The 24,362-nt window shown below is 40.9% G+C and overlaps 1 protein-coding gene across 1 annotated transcript in view; it reads left to right on the top strand.

Annotated features, from left to right (window-relative positions):
• fstl4 (follistatin-like 4) overlaps nt 1-24,362 on the top strand; it is a 301,753-nt gene that overhangs the window by 182,982 nt on the left and 94,409 nt on the right. The window contains exons 5-6 of the mRNA XM_033646324.2: nt 16,800-16,990; nt 23,723-23,843. Of these exons, the coding sequence (XP_033502215.1) occupies nt 16,800-16,990; nt 23,723-23,843 (312 nt within the window). The remainder of the gene's footprint in view (nt 1-16,799; nt 16,991-23,722; nt 23,844-24,362) is intronic.

The raw sequence follows: 24,362 nt of genomic DNA, 5'->3' as shown, positions 1-24,362 counted from the left end.
ACCAGCTGCACTATACTTTTTATTTTAATTGAGTAAAACTTAAAGCAGAAATGTATATTTATATTTTTCATTCAAAAAATGTGTTAAAAAAAAACAGCAGGATTTTATTTTTCAATTTTATATTTCTATTGTCATTCAAACAATGTGAAAAAGCAGGATTTTATATATATTTGTTTCATTCAAAAATTGTGTAAAAAGAGTTAACTGCTGTGGTGGTGTGTTTTAATAAGGTTACCAATAAGTAAAAGATATTTAATAGTTGTCTATTTTTTTCATTACTGTACCAAAAAAAAATGAACCGTGACTTGTGTACCAAGGTACGTACCGAACCGAGATTTTTGTGTACCGTTACACCCCTAGCTAACACACTGGTTAAGTTTAAGAAAAGATCATATTTTTGGTTAAATATTCAAAAAGGTATTGAAAGACCACCATCTCTCCGTACACTTAACCAAGTGGACTGACTAAATGGACTGTATTTATAGTATATAGCCCTTTTCTAGTCATAGCAACCACTCAAAGCACTTTACACCACAGCCACCATTCACTCATTCATAAACTGGTGGCCGGGCTACCGTACAAGTTGCCATCTGCTCACTAGTTAGACGTTTACAACCACTTAGTCTCTATATACAGTCTCTATAGGCAAACCCCGGAGATCTTGCCTCCGGAAGAAGAGCGGAAGAGCCCTGGTTTCCGGTTGTAGGCTGTTTGTAGTCCGCGTGATATTGACCAATCACGTTTGAGCCGGCTGCAGTTGTTGCCAGGTTCAACGGTCCGTGCAGTGAACTAACGAGGCAGAACATAATTGGCGTCACTGCAAACTCTGAATCCATCGCAATGGTTCAGCATATTTACTTATATATAAACGGAAGTCAGAAACGGAAATTCGCCTCCTCCACCCAAATCAAACCGGAATGCCAAAAAATCGGGGGTCTGCCCCCAGAGGCTGTATTCGGCGTCTGCCGGAAGCCAGATGCCGAATACAGCCGATGGGTTCTGAGAATGGCAACCACTTAACACACCAATGGCACAGCCATCAGAAACAATGTTGGGTCCAGTATTTTGCCAAGGACACTTCAACATCAGATCAAACCAATGACCTTTCGATTGGTATACCATTGCTCTAATTCTTGAGCCACATAGCCACCCCCAGGTGCTTTAGTTAACAAGAGCAGAGATGGTCGATAAATTATATGCATCAACTGTGAACCTTTTGCAGATACACTATTTAATGTAGTCTAAATGTTTGCTTGTTCAGTTTTATTAATGAAAACATAATTACATTTGCTATAAAAAGCAGTTGCTAATAGGGCTTGGACTCGTTAGGATTTTAACGATTCCGATTCCTTACCGATTCCTTCTTAACAGTCCGATTCCTTACCGATTCCTACATTATATTCATTATACTTGCTATACTTAAACAAGTATATAATAAACACAAATGCAATCATACAAATACAAAAACTTTATTCTAACTGTTGCACAGTACAATTAGATGAAAATACACATTTGTGTGTGGGGTGTATTTCAGATTTAGAGCTTGTATCATCTCCCTGAGAATATATAACAACAAAAAGTGATTCTCTGATTTCTACAGTAACACTATTACCTCAAATTAACCACAGCAATGTAATAAAAAATATTTATATGCATGCATGCTTGGGCACTGTTATTTACGTGACAACACCTTAACAGAACACACACAGACACACATTGGCTATTTGTTTCTATCTCTCCCCTCGCTGGAAGCGGACCTCCCGCTGCCAGCCTCCACCTTGACTAAACGCTGAAAATTAAATAAAAGAGGGAGACAGGTGTCTGCTATTTTATCTTATTTTGTTATATTTCTACCGCTCCCCTCGCTGGAAGCCTTGGACCTCCCGTCGCCCGCTCCCGTCTCAAACACGGAGGTCTCCCTCTCCGCTGAGCACCAGGCGCACGCCCGGCCTATTAAATAGCCTGTAACCATGACAACTGTGTGACACAAACTCAGTGCTTTAGTGATTAGATAATGTCGGGCTCGGTCAGGTTCGGACACAAATATGCGGCCGGTGCCGCACTCTAATGGAAATGCATGTGACGTTTTTTTTTTGTTTGTTTGTTTTTTACAATCTAGGAATCGTTTGCAGGAACCGTTACGCCAAATATGATGGATCCGGTTCCAGAACCGGAACTTTGGACCCGGTTCCAAAAAAGAACCGGATCCGGATCCCAACCCTAGTTGCTAATGTAAATTGGTTGTATGTGAATGTGTTTCTAAGGACCGTTTCTTTTGCATGTTTGTTTATTTATTTATTTTTTTTATGAAAATTAACATTTGACATGTACAGTAAGTCAACATACCAAACAATACACTGCAACACACCAATATATTCACAAGTACCATTGTTCTGCAAAACTTCTACAGAACTGCTGAACGATCTTTAATCTACAACATTTCTTCTCAGCTGAAGGTGCAATCAGGTGTCCCTGGTGACCCAGTAATGAACTTAAAGAATGAAATGAGGTGACAAAATATCTTAACCTTTATGTACCAACAAGCGGAATGACTACTGTAATTATTGGGAGGGAAATAAATGACCACATTATCAGCTGATTGCATTGTCTCTCATTAGCTCAGGGGGAAACATACTCATTATAATTGAGGGCTGTCATCAAAGTTGAAATTAGCTCCCTGTGTTTGCTGCGTCTAATGGTAATGAAAACACCATTGCTATTCCAATTCATCTCGCCTCTTGGGAAAACATCAGAGACCAAATTAATTTCCCCTTTTTATGCAGTGATACAATGGAAAATTGGTTAAAATTAAAGAAAAGTCACACACTTCCTGTATGCAGCAAATTTTTTGCTTGAAATATTTCTTAGTATTTTTCAATTCCCAAGCACAGCAGTGTACATACATACACTCTTGTTTATCTCTCCTTCTGATGTCATAGTGTGACTGCCTCAAGCCCCTGGCAACTAAAGAAATTTTGGGGTTAAACCAAGACTGGAATGGGTTATTCACCTAAATAAATGAATAAAGGAAGGAATAAAGAATCGGGCTGTGGCCAAGGGCACCACCAGGCATTCTCAGGAAAATCTCCTGTAATCTCCCTTCCATCTACAGCTTTCCTCACTTTGACAAAGACATATCTAAAAGAAAGTCTGGTAAACTAGACAAAAAACACTTCAGTGTCACAGTGTTGAGTATTCGTTGCACTTTCAGCATCGGTTGATGTGTGGTTAGATGTTGAAGCTGCTACATTTATGGGAAGCCTAAAACAAAAAGGATCTCCTGTCAAAAGAGACTCCCATGCAAAATACTTAAGCCTTTGCCACTGAAGCAAAGTTGTGACCTATGGAAAAAAAATATAAAGAATGAAAGATGAAGAGTCTTCTTAAGGCATACATTCACAGACAGAATTTTGATGAAAGATAAAACTCTAAGATAAAAGGGATGAACCTTTTTCTCTTTGACAGAGAAGAAAGAGTAAAAGCCGCGTTCTCAGCGAACATCCCCGTCTTCCTCTTGTTCTTTTCTTTTTTGTTGTTTTTCAAGTGTCGGTACTCTGCATCATTGATCTGCACATACCTATCTGGAAAAAAGCATTACTCGCACCTGCCAACCACTATCATTCTCAGTGTAACTGCCAGGACAGCGTGCATCGTCATTATTTTACCCATGGTGATTGTCATTTGAAGAGTTTGTACACTTGCTGCAACTTTTTGGTTCACAGTTATCCTCAGATTCCTGTGCTTAATACGATTCATGGTTATCTCTTACCTGCCATACAAAATTTGTCATTGGGTGAATTGGCTTGGAAATGTTTTGAAATCTTTTATTTTGATGGCTATGTTTTGTAATGAGGTCTGGTTATATCAGTGTCCATGCCATGGTTAATAGCTTTGAAAATGTGACTAGCTTGCTGTGTCATCTGCTCGTGGCAGAGACATGGAGCAATTACTTGTGTTAAATTAGTCTCATTTGCAAGTGTTTCATAAAGGGGTCGTAAGGATGATATAAAGATTAGAGATGACTATAAAGAACAAACCCATACCCAGAATCCTCAGCCTCCATCCTTTGTTGATTAGCATACTATTCATGTATATATGTATGTATCCGAGGCTGGATTACCAACTGGGGATAAGCTGATAACTGCCCACGGGTGCCCTAAAAGTTCACAGCATGTCAATTGGTTTCAGTTAAGTGATTAATTGCAAATTTGTCAGGGAATTTTCATCACTAAAGTACTAATCTCATAAACAGATATCTGCATATGTATACAGGCACCTGTGCAAGACTTTGAACAGCATAAAGAAGAGTAAATCTTGGCAAGGATATTGCCGTTACACCAGATCTCCCAAAATGTTGGCTGTTGCCCCCAGAGGCTTTTTCATCATTAGACGATCGTCAGTTGGTTCTGAGATTGCTGTACCAATTGAAGCACTAATACTCAACCACTCTACTAGAGATGAGTCAGCATTTTTGTACTTCCAGTACCTTTGTCTTGAAGTCAGTGGGTTTTTGGGTTGAGTTGAGTTTGAGCCTGTTTTTGTAACTATATATGTAATTCATGTATATGTATATACACAGACAGATGATGTTCTCTGCTAATTAGCGGTTACACATCAGAAATGGCCAGTGTATCATTTTGGACGTGGTCTTCCAAATCTCTAAAAACACAGAAGTTATACATTACAGAAGCCTCAGTGGTTAACTAACAAGGCAGTGCAGGGCTCAACAATAACGATTGCCCGATTGCCCGGCGCAAGTAAAACTCAAGGTCGGGCATGTAAACTAACAACTCACTTGCCCGATCGGGCAAGTTGCTAAAAAAAGTAAAAGTTAATAACTAATTGATAAAATAAATGTATTTTAAAATGTGCTCTTCTGCTCTGATGCAGCGGACTTAAATAGGTCATAGCACAAAACAGCAGCATGTCAGGTGACTTTTTACTTTTATTATATTCAATACAGTTGTATGTTCCTAAATCTTGAGACACCTCATATGTAAGCTAGACAGACATTTCACCTGCTCATACTGTGCACACATGTACTGTATGTACTTAGTCCTAAAGAGCCCTTCTGGTGCCAGTAGATACACAGAAACATCCCAGCAGACTGTGCTTTGCAAGCATACAAAAAAGTTTCATGCATGTGAAAATTATTTTTCATGCGTGTGCTTCACCTCCGCTGCTACAACTCCATCGTAGGGGAAACACTGCTGTGTGCGTTTTGTGCAACAGGTGGATGTGGTAGTCTACTGGTAGAGTAGAGAGAGAGCTAAGTAGCGTTGAAGTAGAGTAGAGCAGGGCAGAGAGATGGAAGCAAAATATATTAAACCCAGTGTTAATACAGCAGAACTGGAGAGAGGGGTGAAAAATAAATAGAGGTGGTAGGGTGCAAAATTATAGATGGAGAACGATTGACAAATTTTTCACTTTAAGCCCTGACACTGTCATATTTGTGTAGGAATTAAGCTACAATACATGACATATGTTGTTTTAATTAATAAATACAGTATGAATAAAGATTACATAACATAAAAATAATTGCAGTCTTTGTTATTTGATAGCCGCTTAAATTAAACAATTTTTATAGGGCAAGTAAAAACTGACTTTGGGCAAGTAGATCTCTGACCAACTTGCCCGGCTGGGCAAGTTGGTCAGAGCATTGAACCCTGCAGTGATAAATCAGTCCTAAAGAGTAACTTAAACCCCCCCTCCAGTGATGTACAGGTGTACTCCCGGACCCTGTGAAGTCACTGCTGGGTGTGGTTACTTGTTTCTGACCACACCCACCACACCCGTCAGTGATGCTGGGTGTTGTCAAAGGTGAAACTGACCTGAAACTTTTTATGTGTGAAGGATATGGACAGAAAGGCAATATTTACACTCTCCCCCCTAAAGCGGCTAATGCACAAGCTGCTTATGGAGACATACAGAAAGTGTTAAGAGTAAACCCGTTTTAGTCTACCTTCTACCTAGTCTACCACTTTGAGTTACTTAAAATCGGCCATTCTTTCTGTGCCTCTGAAACTTTCCCAGCAAGGTCAATGCAGTATTTGGGCAGGATAATGTTGGATGTTAGTCCAGGGTCTCTGTCGTCAGTGGGGTTCAGTTAGGCCACATATAGCCAGAGGCGGCCGTCTTCTCCAGTCCCCACACCCAGGCAATTTAAAAGCTGTATACTCTTGGGATCATCAGGCAGCAGCTTGCAGGCCTCAGCAAGGGCTGTGAATGGCCTTGAGATTACTGTAACTTACACTGCAGGTGTAGGGGAGAGAGGAGGATGGATGCTAAAAATGTAATCAACGCCTGAGCTTGTTCCCAGTCTCAATCTATTAGCGGGAGTGCGGGCTTGGTAATTATTTTCTTTTGCTAAATCCGCTTCACCAGGGCTTCGGGTGCAAGTGCAACTGTATTTATATTCTGTTTGTGGCATTGAGGCTCTGATTATTCTTTGTTCTTGACCCTCCACTGGACATACTCTGTTATTATTTGCTTTACGGGTCCTACAGGGCATCATGTAGTTCATGACTCTTGAGTCTCCATTAGGCAGCACTATGCCGCTATTACTGCCCAAACCACATGCAAGTAGGAGGCAATTTGCTGTTGGACTGGACTGCAATTTGTGAGAAACCACATATTATGTTATTGAGCATGAAAAATGTAAAGCAGGAAATAATAAATTGCATTGGCTGCGGTTATGGTATTGTACTTTTCTGCAGGAAATAGCTTGCAAAATGTCCAGGGAGAATGAAGCTAATGGGGGCAGTTGGCTGGGACTCTTCTCCAGTTCTGCTTAAAAGCCCAGTGAAATAAGAAATAATCTGTTTAGTTTTCTGTTTTGGGTTTATTCTTAATTACGTTTGTTCATGTTTGGAGTGTTTACATTGTTTATTATCAGTTTGACTAATGCCAGCAAAACACAAAAAAATACCCAAAGATGCATGTGCAGATGCATTATTACAACTTGGGGCTATTTTGTGTAGCTTTGACCATCAGTTCTATTGGTCAAGATGACGATGTACTCACTCGCACAAGTGTGTGCACAGCTACTGTAAGTACAGTAGGTCAGAGTTGATCAGGAAGTCAGTACTTGAATATTGCGCTTTCACATCGACAGTTTGAGTAGGTATTAGTTTTTCTTGTCCAAATCAATCCGTCTGACTTGGGGGGTTTGTTTAAAACTTTTTCATGTCATGTCTGACTTTTAAGCGACGTCCTCCCACACATCACCAGAATCTTTTTCACGATATGGCATTGCACACATCTGTTCGATATGTCAGACTCCTACAAGTTCACGTAGCACAATTTTCAGTTGCCTCACCCAGATTTTTTATAATGATTTTGAGAGATCAGTACCACTTCAGGTGGAGGGACCGCAGGGAGCACTAGCTTATCTCATTTAGCTTGTCCCATTGCTTGTGTCATTTGTGAGCTGATAAACAGAGAGAGCGTGGGGCAAGGAATCAGTGTGCTACATGCAGCTCTATGTAGCACTCAGTTTTGATCCTCAACTCTAATAGAAGCAAAGAACCAACATATTCTCACTCTGACCTCATCACATATTAACGTTTGGTCATGGACTTTCCATTTCCACATAAGATGTTAAAGGTACATATAAGACACCGGCGCGTTAAACTAAAATGGCAACCGGCCACGTATCATGCCGACGTTAAAGGACACCTTTATTCGTTGGATTCTGACGCCGCAAGTCACTGCCCAAGCGCCAGATTTCAACAACTTCGGCGCGAGACCGGGCTCAAAGACCCATCTGATGCGAGCAAACTGAAGTTGTTACTGAAAATAAAGTCATAAAGTGTGATGCTGATGTTTCAGTCCTAATAATTGAGCTCTTGGCTGCTTGCTGCTTTGAAACCAGCTCTCTCAGCTCTTTCTGTCCAAGCCTCTGTTGCCTCTCTTTAGAGGCCACTGTCACTGTGTATAATATGCAACAGCCAACACAGGCCTTATTTATGAGCTCCAGTATATTTAATATAATGAGGAATAACAATGTCTACATCATGAATACCTCTATTGAAATAATCACTGAAATTCTTCTGAGTAAACACCTCACTTAACACGCAACCAAACCCAATACAGCCTCCATGCAGTGCACTTTATAATTAAGTGACTAATTACAATTGATTATGAACATAAAGCAGTCTTACAACCTAAGTTTCAAGCAACATTAAAAAAACAGCTTACCTGCCGAGTAAATTGTCTACAGCATGATTAACAACCACTTACATCCTGATCATTAACACTCAAAAGAAAAAAAGAATGGTGTGAAAACTGCACTGCAGACAGTGTCATTGTTTGTGAAATGGGGGCACAGCAGGCTTTTCTACAACAGTAATTATTAAAATAACAGCAGCAGCAATGTCAAGAGGGAAACTTCATCCAAAGACGGCAACAGTCGTCGATGGAGCCTGTGCAGCTACTAAACTCTGTGTGTCCCTCTAAGTTATACTTCTCCGACGACTGACGGGATTCTCTGTGAGAGTGTGTATGTAAGAGTGAAAGAGAGTCGGATCCAGAGAGAGAGAGAGAGGAGGAGGAGGAGGAAGAGATATAGGGCTGACGTGTATAGTGCTGATGTGCAGTTTGAGACGGCAGTTCTAGGCTATAGGCTTGCAGACAGACAGGCAGGCGGAGAGCGAATGCTACTGTACTATTTCTCCTTCACTGCTTTGCCAATAGCTTTGGTGTTGCAATGGGTTTCTCATTTAGTCAGTGCCAAGCTGCACAGACTCTGATAAGGCTTCCTGAGCACACACTGATCCACTCTGCTGAATGTATGGTGAGGCAAACTGGCAGACAGCTTTGCCCGTACTCAGGAAATCTAGAGACGTCATTTTAAATCAGTGGGAGTTATGTATTAGCTGAAATGTGGGCGTCACTTTTAACTATGAATCATCACTTTTTACCGCTTTTGACGTGGGATTATTGCTCACACTATCAATAACAAGTTCCCAAGAACAGTCCCATATGGGATATTAATTTAGAAAGCAAGAATGTTGTTTAGCCCATCAATGTAGCCATGAGATATCACTCATGGTCAGCCATGACAGCTCACAGCTGATCCTATCAGCTGAACCCTCCAATCCCCAACTGCATTCAAGCAGCCAGTGAGGTCTTAATAACTTGACAGCTCATACTCTTACTCTGCTGATCATTAATGCTGCTGCTGCTGTTGACCCAGGTTGCTGCAAATTCCCTCCACCTCCCCAGCCTCCCCCTGCTGTTCTTTGTAGACGGATGCTGTGCAAGCTGTTTCTGAATAATGGCTGGTTGGTTTTGTGCCATGGTTTCATATTTATGGAAATATATGTCTATGGGGTTTTTTATTGCACTTCCCACAGAATATCTCGCATGCTAGTTGGATTAATCTGCAGGGCATCCTCTGAGTCTTTTCTGTCAAATACTAACATAATTTACTGTAATAAATGCTTCTACATTCTTTGACACATATGCATCTGAATTTTGGGCTGAAACTAAGCTTTCAGTGTTTAACATCATTGTTACTGTTCGCAATTTTGTCTCACTAGTAGAAGCCTCTTTGTTCATTGATAGCTCTCTTACACCCTTCTCCAACAAAAATAAGCTTATTAATGCAGGTTTATTTCAACACGTGAAGCCTACTAAAAATAGGTGATAGTCTCCTTTTCTATTGCCAGTAGACCAGAGCAGTGTACATGACTCCGCAATACATTCTCACTCTGACCATGTGCCATATCGACATTTGGTCATAGACTTTCCATGTCTAGACCCGACATGAAAGGTACCCTGGGTACGTTGGTTGTTGACATTCTGGGACACCGTGTCAAGTTCTGCCTGTTACATGCATTGTCGTCTTCTTTCAAAGTACACTTACACTTACTTTTCACAGGAAATTTAACCTTTACATACAGTCTCTTTTAAAATAAATGCACTATATCGGTAGGACTCCAATATAATGCCGTAATTGCTTTTTTTCCGTCAAAAACAAATGGATGTGGCTAGGTTTAGGAAAACGAACAGGGTTTAGCTTTATAATCTTATGGGAGGCAAACACTGCTCTCCAGGGAGCGATGTTTGTTGGAAAGTCGTTGGAAAGTCGTTGAAAGTCGGTGTTTGTTGGACCCATCCACCCCCCCTCCTGCCCACTCTGCTCTGACTTCCGCCACCTTTCATTCTTGTCCCACCACATTTCCACCTGACACCACTAAGCGCTGTTAAACTATAACGGTGACCAGCCGCCTATCATGCATTATGGACGGCTTTTTTTGTTGGTGTTTGTTGCCACAAGTCACTGACCAAGCACTAGACTTCGTCAACTTGGGAGTGAGACCTCGTTGGACTCAGCAGTAGACAATGATGCTTTTTATTTTTTATTCATTTATTTTGTTTTTCCTGGTGCTTCATGTTTGACATCACAGATGCACAGTTGTGCAGTTGGGTCTCCTTTTTCAAACTTAGTGCCAGCTAATATTTCAGTGCTTCTTTGACAAAGAAGGACAGTATTTTGGGGCAGGGGGTCATTGTATTAGATTTGTGCATTACCCGTCATTGCCAATCAGAGCCGACTGGAGTTGGAGCTGATAAATACTGTGACTACTGTAGAGTCATTTGTCCCACGAGTAAATGCCGATTCTGACCTTTCCTATTGAATACAAGAGCCAGATGTTAGTGGGTGTTAGTGGGTTTTTTGCAGTGGTAAAGGGGCTTTACAGTCATGCTTTATATATTAAAAGCATTCAAATAGTGAGGGGTTTGTGTTTATTGTAAAACAACCGCAGGAAATACACTTAACAAGGTTAACACTAACTGCCACTGATCACTACAAGTACACCTGCAAACAAGGCAAAAATTCTTTACTTAGCTGAACTTTTTTTTAAAATTGATTTCTTTACTCATTTAGTCTACACAATGTCACGCAAGTTCAAAGAACCAACGTTAAAGACTATTTACTTTGCTCAACTAATAGTCTGAAATACAAAGATATTCAATTAACATTGATATAAAAATGTAGTAAAGCAGCAGATCTACACAGTTTGAACTGGCAAATGTTTGCCATTTTTGCTTTATAAATCACTTGAGCAGTAAATCAATCATCATATTGTGTCAGCATTAACTGACTTCACCTATTTCTTGCTAATATTTGAGGGTAATGCAATTTCATTCCTCATTAACCTTCAGTATTTTAGTGTCATGTCTTTCCTACCCATCATTCTAAAGACTGTAACATACACTACATTTCCTAACCAGTTACACATATTGAAAATACAGCATTGAAATGGAGAAAGTTAAAGGTGTAAGTGTTTTCAGTCACAGGAGAAATGCTGGATAGAGAATGAAGCTCCCAGTAAGCCGATTTAAACAGCTGCCAACAGCGATTATGCAATATGAGGCTCTCCTGTGACTTGTGTCACCCATCCGAGATTGGCTCAGCTCTCGTAGACCTTGCTGCCCTCAGGAGCAAAGAGTGTCCATCATATTCATAATTATCTAGAAGGGAGGTCCATCACCAGCGCATATTAGCAGCACACAGACGGCATGGCAGTAAATAATCCCATCATTTCAGCCAGAGGAGGTCAGGTAGACATAAATTTAACACAGAGCACTTTTACTTCCTGGAGGGCATTGTAGGGAGGTTTCATCATCTGAAGGATTGATGCCTTGGATTTCCCTCCCTCCTTCTTTTAGCCATAGCCAAGAACTCATCCAATAAGTACAGCTTTTGTGGTTCATACACATCTGAATTGTAGTGGATGTATGACTGCTTTGTACCACTTGAATTTCTCTGCTGGAATTTGGAAGAAATTGTTCTGGCGAGCAGCAGTTCACAGCAGACCAGCAACAAATTAGTTTTGATGCCTCACTTGCACCGAGGCATTCTCTGCTATTAAGACATTTCTTTTTGTCAAGTCAGACTCAGATGATTTCCAGTGAACAGATATGTTTCATTCTGTGTTCAGAATTTCATGCATGGAAATAAACAACAAACTTTGCATACACTTCAATGTTTTAAACATAGACCATATGTAATGAAAGTAGCCACCGTAGCGTCATCCATTGGTTTGTGGCCTCCCGTTTCGGGGAAAAAAAAAAGTTTAGCAGAAAAATATGGAGGAAATGAAACAAAAAAGTGCTCTATGGAAAAAAAAAAAATCACATCAACAATCTTGGGTACACACTCCCACACATCACAACCACATTTTGGAAAAAAAATATACCTTTAAGATATTTTACCCCTTTAAATATCCATGACTTTTTGTCCTCTAATACAATTCATTCCCTTTAGCATGACATGGACTTTCTTCTCTGGTTCTTCCTCCCTCTGTTTGTTTTCCCCTGCCTGACATTTATAGTGTGAGCTCGGAGGATGCTCTGAGCGGTAGAGAGGAGCTCCGTCTCCGGGACATTGGGCGTCCATGGTGCGAGCAGCTTCGGATCACTCACTTAAGCAGCTAACATTTCAAACGGGCAATAAAGAGAGTCCTGGTCCCTCTAGAACAATAAAACAGTGTTAGAGTCAGGGGTGGATGCACTGTAATACAGACAGATATTTCTCTGCCACTGCTGCAGCTGCTGCGCTCAGCACAATGAGAGAGACTGAATCAAAGGACATTCACTCCAGCAAAGAAAGAGAGCGTGATTCACTCTAGCATCCAGGTGTAACATTCACTTTCCTACCATGGCCAGCAGATAGGAGGTGTACGTGGAGAGGTAAGGATGTCATTGGGGCATTAAAGTAATTTAAGACCTTAATCAACCTCTGTCAGTGCAGCAACATTGGTGGAACATGGCTCCTCCTAAAGAAGTCTGTCCGTGATATTTCTCCCTCAGTATTGAGATACTTGTGGGGGCAGAGTAAGACTGAGCAAAGAGAGGATTGGTCTCTCCATATATGACAAGATGTAAATCAGTGTGGGGGTGTTAATTTGTTTCTGTCCTTCCAGAGCAGGGACAGGGATGACAGCTAGGTGATGATCCCTCATGTCTGATCCATCTCACGCTTCATTCCCCCCGCAGGAATAACATTGAAAGGGGATTTAGCCAAGACCTTGACTTGACTGCCTGCTTGTAGAGAGGAGTGCACATTGTCTCTCTTGTGTGGGTGTGGAAGTCTTCCTATGGTAAGGGCTAGAAGGGTAGACAGTGATGAGACCTGTGTGTCATTGTGTATTGTCTTAGCTTGTGTATTCATGTGTGACTGTGAGTTCACGTCAAATTTCATTCAGGACTCCCAGAAATAAACAGGAGATAACTCAGATTTATTGGATTAATGACTTCCTCCCATAACCTGCTGTTTACTGTGTTGACCTCCACCACCAACAGAACATCCCAACACTTTGATAGATGTACTTGATTACCAAATCCGAGTACTACAAATTAGAGTCCCTCCTTACCTAAACTAAAGGAGCTCCAGTCTCATAATTTCATATATGCTGTCACTTGCCCCTGTATGCAATTCATCAAAGCAGGAATGGCCCGAAAAATGTTTTTCAAATGGCCTTGAAATTGTCTTTTGATTCATTATGAAGGGGTGGACAACTGTTGTAAACTAGGCCGCAAATGTGTATTAATCGGCAGCTTAAACTAGTCCCCAACAAACTTGTTTACTACTGTTTGAGTGATGTTTCCTATAAACTGCAATGCCCATCTATTTTGGGAAATCTTTTAGACTTACTAAAAAAGAAACTACATAATTGACTCCAATTTACATCTTTAATAGATTAAGGACAGAGTGTCACAGACAGTAGGCAGAGTCCTGCATCAGGTCAGGTATTCGCGGATACTTGGTGGATGACCTGCAAAAAAGGTGATTTGTAGGTGGTTGTTGTTGTATGTTATTTCCAGGTTTGGTTCTGGGTTAAACGAAGAACATGCAGGATGGATTGTGGGTGTTTGATAATAAATATAATAAAATAAACTAAAAATAATAATGGCTAGATTTAATATTTGAACGTTTTTATCCTTTGACTGCTGACTTTGTGTTGCCTCTGTCTTCTCTGCTACCTGGAATAAGAGAGCTGCTTCAATCAGTTGCATTACCAACAGGCATGTTAACTGGAGATGTGCTGCGCAATATTATGAGAATTGGCAAGAGAATATTGAGTATAGGGTAAGGAGCTCGGACATCCGGAGGGAGCTCGCAGTAGAGCCGCTGCTCCTTTGCGTAGAAAGGGGTCAGTTGAGGTGGTTTGGCCATCTGATCAGGATGCCTCCTGGGTACCTCCTGTAGGAGGTGTTCCAGGCACGTCCCACTGGTAGGAGGCCCAGAGACAGACCCAGAACACACTGGAGGGATTACATATCTTGTCTGGCCTGGGAATACCTCGGGGTCCCCCAGGAGGAGGTGAGGAGAGGGATGTCTGGAACGCTTTGCTCGGCCTGCTGCCCTTGGGACGCGGCTTTAGATAAGCGGTTGAAAATGGACTGCTGGATGTATGGATATATGAAATGTCACCTTAAAAGTCCTGCCTAATCCAATTATTGGAACAGCACATAGTTATTATTGGATTTGCAGTTCTTGATCGGGTCATAGATCTTGTGTTGGGATGTCAGGTCAGGTTGCGGAACAAAGAAGTCGGGGAGAGAGTTGACATTATGTTGACATAATGTCACTAACTTCCAAAACCACCCACATGAGTTTGTTATCTTCCAACTCCAAGGTTAAGGTTCAGTGACATTTACACAGCTTCAGGCATTTGGTCAGGGTTAGGGAATGATCCCAACCACAGTAAAACAGAGTAAAGTGTTCTGACCACTTCTTGTTGCTTTATGTTGGGATTTGTCTTAAAGGAAATGGCCACTTTAGAATGAAAATTCATACAGTACTTACTGACCTTCATGCCGACAAGAAGTCCAGTGTAGTTTTTTAATCCACAAAACTTGTTCGGGGTATCGGAGGATAACAGCTAGCCGGAATAACAGCAGTGCTGTGTTTACATGGCAACTCGCGAGAGAACTAGCACTAGTCTCGCGTGAGTTGCCATGTAAACACAGCACGCCTGCAGGGCAGGCTAACTGACCACGGTGAGAAATGATGCTATAAAAGTGGAGTAAATTACGTCTTTTCAAGTCAATTTTGCATGCTGCGACTTCAGGGTACTTGGATTACGACGGACGAGCCATTCTGACGTTTTTGAAATGCATTAGCAGAGTTTTATTACATTTTCAAAATGTGGGTTCTGTGTACTTCAAGTGTAGCTGTTATCCTCCGATACCCCCAACGAGTTTTGTGGATTAAAAAACTACACTGGACTTCTTGTCGGCATGAGGGTCGGTAAGTACTGCCTGTATTTTCATTCTAAAGTGGCCATTTCCTTTAAAGTGTCTCTCAACTGAAGGTCTCAAGCTGTTTGAACAAACCACCATCCCTTTCTTTGTCTCATTTTCATTTTTTTCTTTGAGACTACAGACAGAATGCCAATTTTTATGCATGAAAAACAGTACGAGTAATAAATAAAACTGTCTTTAAACAGGCTGCATGCCTCTTTTGTCCTTACTGAAACCCTGCTTGCTGTCCCAGTGTCAGGTCGGGCACTTGAGATTAATGGAGAGCATGCAGTCCTTGAGGTCATTAAGGACTTAATCATGGGTCACCCTGAGCTTTTCTTTGAGATGAGGACACGTCCTGCACACCAGGAAACCCATTGTTTGTTCATGAGTGTATACATATGCATAAGCATGAACATATGTGCATCTTTAAAATGCACTTAAACATAGAGTACCACAGCAGGAGACATTGTCTTTCTGTCGTAGCATTGTTAAACCCTTGTTGACTTCACTGCAGTGACAGTTGTGCTAACAACTGTAGATGTGCTTTGGCAGCACTCCCCACTGTTACAAGTCTGGAAACTAAAGGAGATGCTTGGACTAAACTTCTAGAGTCTTTCTTTTAGGTCCGTGCTGTCCCCTCATTTTGCATCCCCAAGCTTTGATAGCTGTTGAGTTGTCGAAGGAGATTAGGCAATGAGATCCATTTCTGTGTACTCTCAGAGGGGGGTCTCCTGCTCTGCAGTGATCATGCGGGGACATCACCTAATGATTTATTCATATGAGAACGTTTTTTCATATTTTGTTCTCTCATCACCATGCTTCTGACTTGCACGTAGGCCTCGCTCCCTCCCACCCTCCGGCGTCTCTCATGCTGTCATCAGGCTCAGGTGATACTAAAGCAATGGAGGGACACGAAAGAAAAGAAAAAGAAAACCCACTACCCTGCTCTCCATTAGCAGCAAGTCCTTCACAGCATGGCACAGACGCGTTTTGCATAATTATTGATTACAAGTGTGAGGAAAAATGCCGAGTGCTGCCCGTGATTAATTTGTGGTCTCTCATTTCCTCCTCACATCCTCATCAGGCAAAGCCTCGCAGAAAATCAGGAGCTAGACGACCCAGTCTGGTTTGAAACATGAGCTCTAATCCCACAGCAAAGGAGGACAAGAAGCTTGAGAGGGTCTAAATGAGGATGTTTACCTTTTGTTTTCATGTGGATTCAAGGATTACTTGTAATTAATTGGACCCCCTGCACCGAAAAGCTGTCAGACAAATTATGCAAACAAAAAAAAACTAACATTTTTTTAAATGAGTAAACACTCAAGGACACACACACACACACACACACACACACACACACACATGCGGGCACAAATACACACATTGTCTATCCCTCTTGCCCTCTTTTCCTCTCCTCCCTCTATAAAATACACAAACACATTAAATCCAATTTACAGCTACAATCCAAAGGCTTCAGCTTGTATAATTGAGGTTAATCAAATGTATTTTCTTCCATATCTCTGCGTTTGTTTTTGCAGGCAACGCATGCACCATGTCAGAGTACAACAGGCTGAAGAGCATGCTGCTGGATATGCAACCTAAAGTGCTTAAAACTGGAGAGCAGAGCCAGCAGAGAGACATGGAGGAGAAGAGAGCACTGGTAGACACCATGTTCAAATACCTGGACGTGGACCAGGACGGCCGGCTGGTCAGTGATGAGCTGGAAAAGGTTGGTATCAAGCTGAGATGGCCTGATTAACAGGATTGATGTATGAATGGACGGATGAGTGGTTAAGACTGATTGAGAAAAGAAACATTAGAACAAAGGGAGGATATGCCTAGAATACATCTTTCTGTAAAGGTTTTGGAATGGTGGTTAGACTGTGGGAGGTATTTGTTGTAAAACTTTGTGTGTGGGATTGTTTTTCTTAACCTTAGAGCGTTTATTACCCTAGTTTAATTATGTGAGAGTCAGGGAAGGCACGGTGAGGAAATTTAACCACCAGTTAATAAACTCGTGTTACCAGTTACACCTGACATTTTACAAGAAAAGATTGCTCAAAATTTTATTAGAAAGTAGTCACACAAAATGCAGTGTTTGTCAGTGAGATAAGCACTACTGCTGTCGTTCGTCAAAAATTGGTCTACGAAACAGGACAATGATCATTTTCAGCATTTGGTGACGGGATCACTTTAAAATATAGCAAGGAGCACTGGAACCACAAGGAGCAGCCACAGTGAGCTATTTAAAGAGCTGCAGGCAACAGGCTGCATGCCTCCAACTTCTTATCTTACTCCTCTTCCCTCATTAACATTATCAGGTTCCCTATCAGCACTGGGTTTAAATCTAAAATAATGCCAAATAGGTTCTTTTGGTTTTCACTTTGGGTCTGCTCTGGGGCCTCCTACCAGTTGGACGTGCTCGGAATACCTCTAACAGGAGGCATCCTGATCAGATGCCCGAAACCACCTCAACTGACCCCTTTCGACGCAAACTAGCAGCGGCTCTACTCCGAGCTCCCTCTGGATTTCTGAGTTCCTTACCCTATCTCGAAGGCTGCGCCCAGCCACCCCACGGAGGAAACTAATTTCGGCGGCTTGTATCCCTGACTTCATTATTTTGGTCACTACCCAGAGCTCATGACCATAGGTGAGGGTTGGGATGTAGATGAACTAGTAAGTCAAAAGCTTTGCCTTCCAACTCAGCTCCCTCTTCGCCACGATGGTCAGGCGTAGCGCCCACATCACAGCAGATGCTGCGCCAAATCGTAGATCTATCTTACGCTCCATTCTACCTTCACTCGTGAACAAGACCCAGAGATATTTGAACTCCCTCGCTTGGGGCAGTAACTCACTCCCAACCCAGAGGGGGCAATCCACCGTTTTCAGGCAGAAAATCATGGCCTCAGACTTGGAGTTGCTGACTCACGTGACCCTGCTTAGGATAAGAGGTTGAAAATGGACGGATCCATCCATCCGTCCTCTTATCCCTGGATGGATGGATGGATGGATGGATTGAACTTTTATACCAAATCTTCCACCACTGTCTTATTGGTTAACTTGCCTTACTCTCATCAAATAGTAAGTGGAATCTGACTCCTGCTGCTCTGTGCTGTGACTCTGCGGCTGCTGCTGCACAGAGCAGACACTTTCTATTTTTTAATTGTAGCATCTGTTGTCCAGCCAGGTATTGATTTTTTCTTTAAAAAAAAAAAAGAGAAAAGACAGTGAGGGTGGTGGAGAAGTAATATAATTGGTGTATGCCTAACACCATGTAACACCCTGTAACACTGGTAACCCGATTATTGCGGCAAGCCTAGTGAGAGCGTAAAGACATCAGCAAAAACATAGATTCCCAACCTGATCCAAGACACTTGCAGTTAAGGGATAACAATGTAATTTTATCTAATTTGAAAACAGAATTCTGTCTTGTCCCTTTAAATCCTCTACACTAAACTGTGAGCCCATCCCTGCTCACACTGGATGACAATCAATCAGATTATTTCTTCTTTGTGTGTCTTCCCACCAGTGTTATTACTGAATGTTAAAGACCATGTGGTCAAGCTATAAAGTAGAATGAGTGACATGTGGCTGGAACGTTTAATCATCTTGTTTAACAATAAGCAATGTTCACTGAGGTTATCTTCCCACCAGGGTGTGATGGGAAACAGTGGGGGAACTGTACAAAGGATTGGCATTGACATTTGCAGGGTGAGGAAATTAAATTATTGTGGGCATCATCTGGTATCAGGAAATGGGCATCAGAGATGGGTGTTAATTAGACTCCTCCCAACCAATCCTATGATCTCAGTGACTTCTGCCAGAATGCAATGAACCGTGTTAGAGTCACTGCAGACTGCAACCAGATGAGTAAACTGTCAAATGCTTCACAGTCTTAATATCTAACATTGTAAATGTGTTGTAGCTTGTTCTCGTTATGTGGAAGATGAAAGAGAGTGGCTGTATGATGCCACAGAAAAACAAGCTGTTACTATATTATTATAAGATGGAGCAATAATAAGTGAAACTAAATGTAGTCTCAAAAATGTCACAGTAATTAATCTTTCTCATCTCTCTGCGGTTGTGAATGACAACGCGCTTTGTCCCCTTTTAAAATTAAAACTTTTGAGTGATTTTTGGCCTAGTTTTAGCGGGCAGAAATAAATAATTAAATCCCTCTCTGGCAGAGCTGCACTAAAAGATCCAACAAAAGATTTTGATCATCAAGCTAGCAATTACTAATGCTGACATGTTGCCAGAAAATCTGTAGATAAGAAACTCTTATCCTGTAGGAATTCATAAGTACAGTTTCCCAGAGATAATGCTTTTAAGGACCAAAGGAATTCAAAGATGAATTGCAATCATCAACTCAGACTGTCTTCATTTCGGGATCCAACTATGATCACAGATGGTCTTAGAGGGTAAAGTTCTGTACTTTGGGTTTGAAATATTTTACTCAAATGCCCAAGGACGGATTAGTCTGTCAGTGAACACATGGCTGCAGTCTGCTGTGGGCAGCAAGAGGAGAAAAAGTTTGTCACATCCCTTAATCTGCCATGTTCCATGTGTAGCTCCATACAGAATCAATTGGAGGAGATGAACAAGCACAGAGGCTATATTTTTAGGCTTTGAAATCATAGCCGAAGGAATTAAACATACTTACTTACAGAGCCCTGTAATAGTCGTTTTAGCATATTGGCCTAGAAATACCTTTTATGTTAAAAAACTTACATTCCACTCATTCTTGTAAACTGGGACAAAACCTTACTTTTGGGGGGTTTGATTTTTACTCTTGAAAGTCTTAACTAGTAAACCTTGAAATGGGCCAGCCTCCCAGTGATTTATTTTTTTTCTTGAATAGCATACATAATGGATGTCAGAGGTGAGATCTGATGGAGTTGCGTCTTACGGAGTTAACAAAAAGTTACATATTTGTTAATTTTACTCTAGTCATCATGAGTAGCTGTTTTTCTTTTCAAAGTTGCTAAGAGTTCTGTTAACTCTAATTAAATTACTAATTTTTAAACCATACTTCATATTTACTTTTGATTTACGTTCCCTCGCAAACAGCTCCCTCTTTGTCCTGTTAGTTTTGCAATACTTCTGAGTACGGAACAATTTATATCCTCATCATAAACATTTTTAATTAATTAAGTTTATTGACACCATATAATTCCCTACGTAGCTCCACTCAGCTTCAGTATGACTAGAGGGCTAATTAGTTAAAGTAATTGAAAATGCCTGAGCGTGTGTGTGCCTTCAAAACTAGACTAAATGTGGTTGAAAACTGAAAGATTAGCTAGCATAGATAACTGTATACCACATATTAGGGCTGGGTTTTGGTACTCAACACCTTTAAGGTATCAGCCAAAATGACCCCGCACAAAGTAGTATCAGACAACACCTGCATTTGTTCCTTTCTGCACTCACTTTTGGAAAAAATTACTTTGTATGGTTTTGCTTGCAGCCAGTCACCCCAAGCACTCTTCGATTATATAGTACCGAAGTCACGCCCCTTCCGGTAGAGCTCATGGGACCTTAGATCGGAAAAAATATGAATGGCAGTGAATGAGGAGAGCAATATTATCTTTTGGTCCTGTTTGAGTTACGACATGAAATCTAAATATGTTGTTAATGAATTTAAAACACACATTTTAAGGTCAAGAAAGTCATACTTTGTGGTAAAACTGTTGAGATATAAGCTTTTTAATTAGAAAGACTCAAGAGTACACAGGAGGAGGTCGCGTATGTGACGTCATAGCTTTCGCTCGCTTCCTGCAGCTTGGCCTCCCCGCTGAAATTCCACTGTTTTATGATTAATCGATTTATGATTGAAGATGTCTGTGTGTTTTGTGCCAGGTTGCAGTCACTCCAAGCTGCAGGAAGCGAGTGAAAGCTATGACGTCACATACACGACCGCCTCCTGTGTAGTTTTTCTAATTACATTTTTTCAAAAGCTTATATCTCAACAGTTTTACCACAAAGTATGACTTTCTTGACCTTAAAATTTATGTTTTAAATTCATTAACAACATATTTAGATTTCATGTTGCAACTCAAATGGGAACAAAAGATAATATTTCTCCTTACTCCTCATTCACTGCCATTCATATTTTTTCCGATCTAAGGTCCCATGAGCTTCACCGGAAGGGGCGTGACTTCGGCACTCTATATGCCCACTACCGCAGCAGCTTCAACCCAGACAGTCTGTGGTGTGGTGAAGTTGAGCATGGTGTCTTTGATAGAGTTGGCAGTTCAGTGTGCTGAGATGTCACCAAAACATTGAAAAGTATGGATCTATTACAACCCTGTTGCATTTGGTGGCATTTAATGCAGCTAAATGCTTCCATTCACAGTAGTTTTTACAAAAAAAGTACAAAAAAAAAGGTATCAAATACTTGTAATTGAACCAAAAGAGACTCTTCAGACGTGGTACTTAGACCCTAGCGTTTCCACCGCGAGCAGTACTCTTAAATGTGGGCGGGGCTGTTGTCACTCAGTGCTCCGTCCAGCACTCACTGTATTTCATCATTACCGGTGACACATATGGACGTCTGTGCCTCTTTTATTGTCCACAGAATAAGACATTTTCAGAACAAAATAAAACAGCCTGCAGTGAGACTCTCTTCATGGTATATTTAAAAATAGCGGGTTTGTACATTAAGTCCTTCTAAGGCAAGCTCAGGGGTTCAGTGTAGCCCACAGAAACTATGCTCTGCAATGCTTTTTTGGAGGATTGGGATATATCCTGTTCATATAACCCTGACCCCCAACAGAGGGGTGAGCAAAAATGGGGACGGTAAGGAACAGTTTCATTGGTACCATCTCACAACTTCTCAGTAGACAGGGGAAAAAAAAAACGTACCGAACTGAACTGTACCGTACTGCTCAGTGGAAATGGGGCTTAAGGTTGCTGGTATTGGTACTGGTATTATGATTTTTTTTAAAGATACCCAGACCTCCTATATATCAATATGTAGTAAGGACCTTTAGTTTTTAGATGACTTGAAGTCAGTTGACCTGGATTTCCATAAATGATTGTTCTTCTTGCGGTGAAGGTCACACACACATTCATTGTTTTATGCTTCCCTGTACTAACTGTAGTCTGTATATTTGCTGTACCTTTACAAACACATTCATTCACTTTGCAGAGATTGCTTCATTTTTTTCCCATTAACCTGGGTTTTGTCCTGCAAATGTAATGAGTTTGATATATAATTACCGAAAAATATTGGCGTGTAAATAAAATTATATGTTTACTTGCTCCATAAGAACTTAAACACAGCTTTCCAGTCCAAGCAATCTTTTGACAAAGGTAGACCTGCACTGAGCGTTTGGCAATTTTATTAGTTAGTACTATGCTTTTGTACGCAGCAGCATAGTGCAACTGGAGTTATCAGCAGAAGCTGTGCTTTCTGTTTATCTGCCTAAAACTGCTTAACATCACCTATTCAAAGATGGTTCCCCTGAGGAAGACGCGCCACTAAAGTGGAAGAGGGGGGCTCGTAAATGACAAACAATGGAGGAGTGATTGGTGCGTTTTCCCAGGGGAACATCTTTGAATTAACTCAGGTGCAGTGTGCACAAGCGTACGCACTAAGAGTGGTGATAGTCCCTGAAATGGAAGGCAGTCAGAAACAGCACTTACATGACAGATTACATATTTAACCCACCATTTTGGAACAGAATGAAATTACTCTCTAAATGAGTCAGTTTGTGTGATTCAGGTGTTTATGTACATGAGGCATTTTCCGTCTGATGGAAATCTTATTCTAATTATTGTCGGAATGAAAACCTCTTTCTAAAGGCTGCTTATAATGCTAACTGTATTCGGGCTGGCAATTTATTTCGAATCACTTTTGCTTCTGCTGGAAACACAAATGATCACTTCTTGTAGCACTTACAACAGCAACATTGAAAGCTTTCAGGAGAAGACTGTATTGTAGGTTTAATCACTATTATGTTGTATCTTTCTACAAAAGAGAGCAGCAGAAGTCCAGTTTACATATCCATATTTAGATAAAATACAGTAACTCAATTATGTAAAACACCAAATGTATGTAAATGTTTTAATATAGCAGGCTGATTCTATGATTCTTTACTTCAGTACTTTAAAAGACAGGTTGAGCACAGCTGTTCATGTTCATAAAAATGCCCAGGCTACCCTATTAGAGGAATAGTGAAATGTTAAATGTGTGTGGTATCTCCCCTTTAAAAATGTCAGATTTACATTTCCACCGAATGTGCATAATGTGGTTCTATCTCACAGCAGATGGCTTCGAATAAAAATGATGAAGGCAAGAGAGGAATAAAGTAAAGACTATAATAAGGTGTGAGATTGTGAAGCTATGTATGATAGTTGCCTGTGTCACCAGCTTTCCCACAAGTTTTTTTGTTTTTTTGGGGGTTTTTTTTCAGCTACATAATTGAACACAGCGTGTGTTTGTGTGTGTGTGTTATAGATCTCTATGAAGGAGCACCTGGAGGACAGCCTTCTGGAGTGCACCATGCAGGACCTGCTGCGTTATGATGACTACAACAACGATGGACACCTCAGCCTACATGAGTTCTACACAGCTTTCCGTAAGTCTTTGGTCGGTCCATGCTTTGTCCCTTTACCAGTCCTCCCTTATTCTCTTCCTCTTCCTTGCTCTGTCAGAACAAGAAGTATTAGTTCCTGGGACCAAGGTATCCTGTAAAATTACCTATCATACTTAAAGAGTATTTCTGCCTTCTTTTTAATGCAAAACAATGTACAATACATTTCTTCACTATTGTGTATACAGTACAGGCCAAAAGTTTGGACACACCTCCTCATTCAATGCGTTTTCTTTATTTTCATGACTATTTACATTGTAGATTCTCACTGAAGGCATCAAAACTATGAATGAACACATGTGGAGTTATGTACTTAACAAAAAAAGGTGAAATAACTGAAAACATGTTTTATATTCTAGTTTCTTCAAAATAGCCACCCTTTGCTCTGATTACTGCTTTGCACACTCTTGGCATTCTCTCCATGAGCTTCAAGAGGTAGTCACCTGAAATGGTTTTCCAACAGTCTTGAAGGAGTTCCCAGAGGTGTTTAGCACTTGTTGGCCT

Source organism: Epinephelus lanceolatus, chromosome 11 (assembly GCF_041903045.1).
Source record: "Epinephelus lanceolatus isolate andai-2023 chromosome 11, ASM4190304v1, whole genome shotgun sequence".
In the NCBI taxonomy this organism is placed as follows: Eukaryota; Metazoa; Chordata; class Actinopteri; order Perciformes; family Serranidae; genus Epinephelus; species Epinephelus lanceolatus.
Note: the sequence above shows the minus strand (reverse complement) of the source record. Positions and strands in the feature narration are given on the sequence as shown.